At 47.2% G+C, this 8,697-nt stretch overlaps 1 protein-coding gene across 3 annotated transcripts; it reads right to left on the reverse strand.

The window, feature by feature from the left end:
- Positions 1-686: 686 nt before the first annotated feature.
- On the reverse strand, positions 687-8,691 carry KCNA1 (potassium voltage-gated channel subfamily A member 1). Of its 3 annotated transcripts, XM_017740582.1 has the most exons (3): positions 8,552-8,691; positions 8,251-8,437; positions 687-7,212 (listed from the first exon to the last, which is right to left on the reverse strand). In XM_017740582.1, the coding sequence occupies exon 3, from the start codon at positions 7,056-7,058 to the stop codon at positions 5,583-5,585; it is 1,476 nt and encodes a 491-aa protein (XP_017596071.1). In that variant the 5' UTR covers positions 7,059-7,212; positions 8,251-8,437; positions 8,552-8,691; the 3' UTR covers positions 687-5,582. The 3 variants fall into 3 exon arrangements, with proteins under 3 accessions (XP_017596071.1, XP_017596070.1, XP_008636769.1); XM_017740581.1 differs by having other exon boundaries at positions 8,251-8,691; XM_008638547.2 differs by having other exon boundaries at positions 687-7,489; positions 8,251-8,691.
- Between the last annotated feature and the right edge of the window lie 6 nt (positions 8,692-8,697).

The following is an 8,697-nucleotide window of genomic DNA, read 5'->3' on the forward strand; positions in this document are numbered from 1 at the left end:
ATGCCCTACACCTGATTAAGTAAAGCCAGAACAACAGAAAACAGAAAAAGAAACTCAGCCTGAATTAAGTCCAACCAAAACTGAAGTGTAGGTCCCTGGTTAAAGCATCTCAGAAAAGGAGCCTGTTCCAGACTTGCAGGAGGCAGGTCTGGGACAAACTTGCCCTGCTGTGCAATTGCAAGGACAGCTTTCCAGTTCCATCCAGCTCTGCGGCTGCAGAGGCTAAATCACACCTTGGAGCTGACTCTGCATCCCTGTGAGTCTGAAATTACTCTGAGGACCACTGGCATCAGGCTGCTGGAAGCCTACAGGATCAGACCATTCCTGGAAAAGCTGCAGTACCTCCCTCTTCTTCAGGTTAGGGGAAAAGATTAATGCAGAATGGCACCCCTCAAGCAACAGTTATCAAGGTAGTATTTGGAAAGGAATACTTTCTCTCCATGTATTGCATATGTATGCAGAAGATTTTGTTCTAAAATACAACTTTCCACCTTTTTCTAATAAATTTCAGATGTTCCTGACCTAGCGTTTGTTGTGTTTTGTTTAATAAACGCACATGTAAGAAACTGCACTGTTCAAGTGTGGACTACGGAAAAGTGAAACTCGCCATCAGTTCCTTAAAATCAGCAGGTTTTGATGTTACACTTGGGCTTCAGCTCTCTCATCATAGAAACTGACTTCCTGTACTTCTGCCTAAGGAAAACAACCATCCCTTAGTAAAGAAAAAACCCTGCCAATAAAAGTTGCTACTGCTCCTGTTGCCGATTTGGGCCACTGCAGCCTACAGTGAATGATACACGGCTGATTTGCTAACAAGGGTCTGATCTCTGAAATCTCTGCAGGGGTAAAAACCACTGCTGCAAGCAAGAGGACTTTGGCTGAATTTTGTCCTGTCTCCAGTGCTTCGTTGTGTCTTTCAAGTGCTTGTCCGCGTGACCAACAGTACATCAGGCGAAGCGCGTGTGCAGTTTTGTAAAGTGGAAATTAATTCCTTGGGCCACGATCATTTTCAGCTTCCCCAAAGGCAGCAGGGTGGATTATCCTCATAAAGGTGTAAACCAGGAACAAAGGAAGGGATCAAGTGTTAGTTTTCGCCTCAGTAAGCCAGGCTGTGAATCTGCAGCACTCGTGTACCAAGAGTTCTGCTGCACGTGGGCACGCTCTGCCCAGCCACCCCCTGCACAGTGGGGTCAGTTCCAGTACATGTAATGATTACTACAGGCTTATCTGTCTGAATGGACTTGTGAGGCAGATGAGGTAAACTGCATTAAGCCCCATTGTGTTCGGAATTAAAGCAGCCTTAATTCAATTCAGGTTACTTCCCTTTCCAAAAGAATGACTCCAAATCAGATTAAGGCTGCTTTAATACTGCAACAGAATGTCCATGCTGGGCTTTAAAGCAGTTTAACAAATCTACTTTAAATGCACACCTTTCATTAATTCAGATTAGCTTTCCTGAAGTCCCCGGTGGAGATAAGGCTTAGGAGACCCCATGCAGGGAATCTGCATGGGTTTGCTGGGATGCTGTGAACTCACAGCCTGGCTTACTGCACCCTAACTTCCTCATGAAGGTGACTACATCCAGTTCATGGCCTGTGCTGGAGCTGCCACACAGAGGGTTTGGCAGTCTGGCAGCAACCTCTCAGTTCTGTGAAGGAACGGGGTACGGAGTCCCTCATTTTCACTCTCCCCCTTGCTGCTCTGCCTCTCCCTAGTGCTCTCGAGATAAGTATGGTAGGACCAGATGGGGAATTCCGGCAGGGATACCAGCCTATGGGATTCCTGCCCGCTGCCTCTCCGCTTCATTCCTGCCTCTGCACTGCAGTGCACTGCTGCCTTGCCCTTGCCAGGTAAATTCCCTCACCCCTTTCCCTGAGTGGACGAAGGAAAAGCTGCACAGGACCAGCTACATAGCACAGAGGGGCACAGAGCAGTGGGTGGTAAAGAGGGCTTGGGGAATGACTCCTTCTGCTGGAAAATCTGCCTTCCCCTCATCAAACTAAAGACTGCCATATCCACTGGGTTCCCTGTCCAGCATAACAGGGGCATCATTTCCAGGAGGTTCCTACCAAATTAATTCCCTTGACTCTTTCAGAGAAGCACTAAACTGGCCATCAGCTCATTTCCAGTCCTCTTCCAGTTACATAAAAAACCCCTTAGAGTCCACATGTGGCAAAAAGAAACATAAGGGCCAAAAGAAAAAGAAAGAAAAGAGATATAAAAAGAAAAGAAATAAAGAAATAAAAAAAGGATGCTTGCTGATAAGAACAGGCAGTTTGTTAAGTGCACCTTCAGGCCCACAAAGACATTTCAGCACTCCTGTGTAAAGGGAGTAAGAGCTTTGTTTTCGTTGTTTATTTTTTTGTGTCAAACTTGTCGAAAACGCATGCCTATGCTACATGAGGTTAATTCCTGTACTCCATATGGATTGAGATCCTTTGCAGTGAGCTATAAATGGACAAAGCAACATTCAGGCTCCCCAAACCACGAGTCCTAATGATCTGTCCTGGTCTCCTGACAAAGCATCGCTGCATGCAGCACTTTTCTCTGTGCATACGCAGAATGATCATCACTCTGCACATTAAATTAAGGTGTGCACACCCAGCTGGGGCAGAAGTTACCCCAGTGAGGCCTCATCTCCCAAGTGCATCCTTCTGATCATCGGTCCCATAGCACTGAATTGATTATTGCTGTTTAGTTTAATCAGATGGTGGTTTTATAAGCTGAGTGCAGCATTCAAGTCCATTTTGACATCAGAAGTCCTATCCTAGGATTCAAGAGTTTGGGAAGATCAGGACCACTGGAATTTAACAGGGAGAGAGGTGTACAGCGGGCAAGGGTGTGAGCAGGGGACAGGAAAGAAGCTTTACAACATCTACCTAGAGGATGTAATGCCCTGTTTTATCTGATGCTTTGCACTTCTTGCAGGAGTTAAGAGCTCCCTCAGTTCTTGATCTTTCTCATCACTAAGATTCACAGAAGTCACACAGTGAGAAATAAAGTCAAGTCTTTCTGGAAACCTGGCAGGTCAAGCTTGTGCGTAACTGCAGAGTTAGGATTGGTTTTTAACTGTAAGTGCCTCAATTTGATTTTATTTTATATATACATGTGTCTGCATACGTATGTGACACACACAGGAGCAGACAGACATATATATATATTTATACACATATATACATGTATCAGAAAGATAGGGGAGGAAAGGATCTGTACAGTGTGGAAGGAGGTGTGTTCAACAGCAGTTGGCCACATGCTAAGTGCAGAATGAAGATCCTCAACTCTGTCCATTTGAAATATTAAGATTAGTGCCTATGTTAGTTCAGATCAAAGGTTATTATCTTCCAGGGCCTAGCAGTCAAGGCTGGAATGTTGCAGAGGACACCTTCTCCTAGCATTGCTTTCCTCACCAGGAAATGATGGAAATAGAGTAAGATCAGGGACCAGAAAGAAGAATATGGCTCAAAGGCTGTGATGGGATCTAAGATCTGAAAGGGGATGGAGGAGACAGGGATGGGAGGGCCCTGCAAAGCCTTTCCCATCTACCTGCTGGGGAATCTAAGGGAAAGAAGAGCACAGTCCTTCAGTCTGGTTGCCTGACTGGGCGATGCCAGAGCCCGTGTTCCTCCTGCCCTGCAGGGACAAGCTGCCAAAAAGCCACCTCAGGGAAAGGAAGGGCAGGTACAGTGACAGCAGCGATGTCTCTATGAACAGCCTGGAGAAACCTGAAGCCTTGCATGAACACAACTATGAGTTATTTGGCAGAAACAAATACTGAGCCCTGCAGCATCCGACTGGCTGGGGAAGGAAAGTATCCCATGGGCACTGATGGTCTCTGCCTGCCTCTTCTGCATTCCTCTCACTCACACTTGATCCTTCTATCCCTAAACCCTTCCGTGCTGTGCCAGGAGACAGCACAGGACACCCCTGACAGTGGACTGACTCCTTGCCCTTTCCCTCGGTGTCTCTGATCCGCTCAGTTCCTGGAGGCACTTTCAGCAATTTGGGGGGTGTAAGATAAAGGCACTGCGCAACTCTCTCCATCAATCTGCTGAGTCTCTTCAGTGAGTTTTGGGGGGGTACAAAGAAGTCTCAACTGATGACTGCAAAAGAAACCAGCTGCTGCAATTTGGATGCATATAATAGATAAGTTTCATTTACATTCTGAGAATGCACCAAAAAGCATGCATCTGCACCTTTCATCTATAGAGGATACGAGGTTTTTAGGTGTTGCTATATATAACTTGACTTCTTAATTTTCCATATAGCTTTCCCTTTAAGGGATGGGATACGTTCCTTTCTGACAATGCCTGGACAAAAGCCAACACATTTCCCTGAGCAATGCAGGAAAACAATCAGGTTTCTCTAATCAGTTCATTCAAGCCCTCAGTCTATCAAGCTCATTTTTTTTATTTTTATTGTTACCATTATTGTTGTTATTATTATCATCATTATTATTATTATCATTGAATTCATGCACTAATTAATTCAAGTTACACTTTAATCAAATAGGCCATAATGCTGAATATTTGAACATGCTTTGATCTCCAAAAGTTATTGTTCCCATTTGACTAACATACGCACTTAAATACAGTACTTTAAATTACTAGTCAACGATTTAATAAATTAAGGAGTGCACTTCTGGTGAATGCAAATCAAAAAGAAAAAGAAAAGAAATGAAAAAAGAGAGGAGAAAGGACCTATTTTTCGAAGATTCAGTTCAAACGAAAGCTTATCCGCTATTGTCTGAGGTAACGTTTCAAGCATGCGATCATAAAATAAATAGTATCAAATTCAAACATGCTTATATTAAACTCCATTGTGCTATCTTGCAACAGAGGGGCTTAAAGTTTTGTATCCAGTTCCGAATGGGGAGGGCAAGAAAAGTGTGTTTCTATCATCTGCATGTGAGAGAACTTAGCAGCATTGCAGATGTTTTGTCTTCAGTTTTGTTTGTTATTCTCCTTTTAGGATATTTCTTCTACGGACAGCAAAAGAGACCAGGCTTAAGTAGGTTTTTTAATAAGGTGCTGTGTGGATCTGTAGTTTGGAAGGATGGAATCTTTCACAGAGGGGGCGGAAGGAAAATTTGCACTCCTTCATAAACACCACGGCAAACGCTCGCCGCAGGTTTTGGCTGATCTTTTTGTACTATTATTATCTGATGCACTTTCTTGCAACTGTGCAGTTTTGCAGAATATTTTTACTGGAATCCATGCATATGCTTAATAGCTCTAAAAACTGTCTTGCTTAGTTTAAGATAACTTTATCAAAAAAAAAAAAACAAAAACAAGAGGAGATGGGAGAGGAAAAGTTTAGGTCTAGCGTCATAACGGCTTAAAACTAAACTAGTTCGAATGGTTATCGTTTACCAGGTGGAAAATGCTTTTCTGAAAATAAACAAAATTTTATCTTTCATGGATCCTGGAAGCTTCTTTATCGCAGAGCAAAGATTCGCAATGCAACAATGCATTTACGAGGTAAATAAAGCATTCAAAGACTATCAGTAAAGCATCTACAAAGTGTGACTGTGTCACTAAAGTCTTCAAGCTGTGAGTGGGGATTTTGTTTTGTTTTGTTTTTGTTTACACATCAGTCAGCAGCTTGTTTTTATTAACGCAGTTTTGGTTGGCTACAGTGCAGTTGCCAGTTCTGAGATTAGCCTCTCTAAAATTGTCTATGCTATTATTCATATCCTCTTCGATTTCCATGTACTCAGATTTGCTGATTGTGGAGGAGCTGCGGCGACTGAGATCACTGTCAGATGCTAAATTAGGGGAGCTAACGTGAAGTAACTGAGCCTGTTCTTCCCCTTCTGTTTCTCGGTGGTAGAAGTAGTTGAAGTTGGACACGATGACAGGTACAGGCAGGGCAATTGTCAGCACACCAGCGATGGCACACAAGGAGCCTACGATTTTGCCTCCAATTGTCACAGGGTACATGTCACCATAGCCCACAGTGGTCATGGATACCACCGCCCACCAGAAAGCATCAGGGATACTTGTGAAATGAGACTCAGGTTCTTCAGCCTCAGCAAAATATACTGCACTAGAGAACAAAATCACCCCAATGAAGAGGAAGAAGATTAGTAAACCTAGCTCTCTCATGCTTGCTTTGAGGGTCTGTCCCAAAATCTGGAGGCCCTTAGAGTGCCGGGAGAGTTTGAAGATTCGAAAGACTCTTACCAGTCTGATGACTCTCAGGATGGCCAAGGAGGTGGCCTGCTCTCCCTTCTGAGTCCCCTCCCGCTCGGCCATCTCAGTGCCCAGGGTGATGAAGTAAGGGATGATGGCCACAATGTCAATGAAGTTCATTATGTTCTTGAAGAAATCAGTCTTGCTAGGGCAAGCAAAGAAGCGCACCACCAGCTCAAATGAGAACCAGATGATGCACAGGGTCTCCACAACAAAGAAGGGATCTGTGAAGATGTTGGATTTGTAGACCTGGGTAGTGTTGTCAGTGCGGTGCACTGTGTACTCCTTATCCTCTTTCAGCTCAGGTAATGTCTCTAGGCAGAAGATCACGATGGAGATGAGGATCACCATGACAGAGACTATTGCAATAACCCTTGCTGGCCCAGAGCTCTCTGGGTACTCAAAGAGGAGCCACACTTGGCGCTGGTACTCCCCCTCCGGCAAGGGTCTCTCCTCATCTTTGATGAACCCTTCATCTTCCCGGAACTTCTCCATGGCCTCTTCACCCAGCTCATAAAATTTGATCTCCTCAGAGAACATGTCCAGGGGGACATTGACGGGCCGGCGCAGCCGCCCCCCGGACTGGTAGTAGTAGAGGATGGCGTCGAAGCTGGGCCGGTTGCGGTCGAAGAAGTACTCGTTGCGCAAGGGGTCAAAGTAGCGCATGCGCTTCTTGGGGTTGCCCAGCAGCGTGTTGGGGAACTGGGCTAAAGTCTTCAGCTGCGTCTCGAAGCGCAGTCCCGCAATGTTTATCACCACGCGCTCACAGCACTCGTGGTCGTCGTGGGCAGTGGGCTGGTAGCTATCCTGGGGGTGGCCAGGTAGCGCAGAAGTCTCGTCCATGTTCTCTCCAGCCATCACGGTCATGGTGGCACACAGGAAAGGGGACCAAGGGGCAGGGGAGAAGTGAGGGAAAGGGAGGAGGAGGAGGAGGATGGAGGAGCACAGAGAGACCCAGGGCGGTTCAGGGGTGGGGGGTTGAGGTGGGATGGGGAGCTTGAGGAAGGGGTAGATGAGGAGCCTAAAGGATGGAAATACCCAAAAGGGGAAAAGAGAGGCGGGATGAAGGGAGAGGCATCAGGGATGATGGGAGGGTGAAGAAAGAGGGAAGAAGTACCTTTAGGGGGGGCAGAGGGCAGGTAAGGTGAGGGGTCCTGTCCCCCAAACCGGGAGGCTGAAGGTCTATGGAGTGCACCCCCAGGCTGGGGCTCCCCTCCCCAGCCGTCTCCTTTAGCCTTTAACTCGATCCGTCCACTTTTCTCGCCGGCTCGACCATCGCCGCAGCTGCTGCCATGAAGCTACCACACACACACACACACATGCACGCACATACACATAAAATAAATAAATAAATACAGAAATAAATATATAAATCACGGGCTGGCTGGGAGGCGAGTCCTTGCAATGCCAACTCAGCAAATTTCCATCACCTGCCTCTTCCTTCCCCCCCCCTCCCCCACCACTGCCCTGGTCCTCTCCTCTTTTGCGCTGGGGAGGGAGGGAGGGATGGAAATACTCTGCTTTGAAGGCATAAAGCTCACTTGCAGGATGGAGGCTGCCAGGGAGGAGAGAAACAGAATAAACCAGCCCCCAAGCCCCTCCACTCACACACACACACACACACACACAGACACACTCTCAGGCGCAATGGATTGGCTTTCACACCAGCAGGAACATCCCGTTCTGCCCACTACGGCAGCACGTGCGGAGTTCTACGCGTTCCTACACATCCCCGGACATACACCAGGGCCTCCAAGGCAGAAGGTGCCCCGAACTCATCGGGAGGGCTTCCCAGGCAACTTCAGCGGGGTCAGCTCCTGCAAGGAGTCTCCCGAGCACCGCACTCCCCGCTGTGGAGACTTAGCTGAGCACTGACAACTTCATCACACCAACTGGGGGGGGGAGTGGATTATGAGAGGGAGAGCAAAGCATCTCCTCTCCTGCTTTGCAGCAGCTAAACGTAACTGAGAGAGAGACAAGGGGAGGGAGGTCGACATCTCAGACCCAAACCGTCCAAAATCGAGTGTAACAGCGGCGGGGAGAAGGGGCTTTTCCTTACCTGCTCCGGGTGAGACGCGCCGCTTAGGAGTAGGAGCCAGTGCCGGAATGCGTCAAGTCGCCTTGCAGCAGCATCCAGAAAACCAAACCAAAACAAAAACCGCAGCGGCAAACTTAACCCTCCTCCTCCTCCTCTTGCGCCCCTCTTTATAACACAGCGATCGCTTTACAGGGCTGCCTGCGAGACACTGAAATATTCATACACTGTCTTAGGCTGCACCAAGGGCGAGTGGGTTTAATTAGTTTCTGCTGAGAACCGCAGCGGGGGGTGGGGGGTGTGTGTGGAAAAGAGTGCAAAGTACCTTTTCCAAAAGGCTTGAGTTAGTCAATAAAATCAAGGAGTCCTAGATAGCTGCTGGCTCTCCAGCTCTCTTCCTTTAGGACAGCTGGAAAAGGAGCCGGGCGCTGGGCAGCGGCGGCGGGGGAGATGTCAGAGCGCCGCAGCCCT

The sequence above is a fragment of the Corvus brachyrhynchos genome, unplaced genomic scaffold, assembly GCF_000691975.1.
Source record: "Corvus brachyrhynchos isolate BGI_N302 unplaced genomic scaffold, ASM69197v1 scaffold317, whole genome shotgun sequence".
Classification (NCBI taxonomy): Eukaryota; Metazoa; Chordata; class Aves; order Passeriformes; family Corvidae; genus Corvus; species Corvus brachyrhynchos.

What these genes read in the sequence shown, in the direction of transcription:
- KCNA1 (XM_017740582.1), bottom strand. Translation starts at nt 7,058, where the DNA reads ATGACCGTGATGGCTGGAGAGAACATGGACGAGACTTCTGCGCTACCT.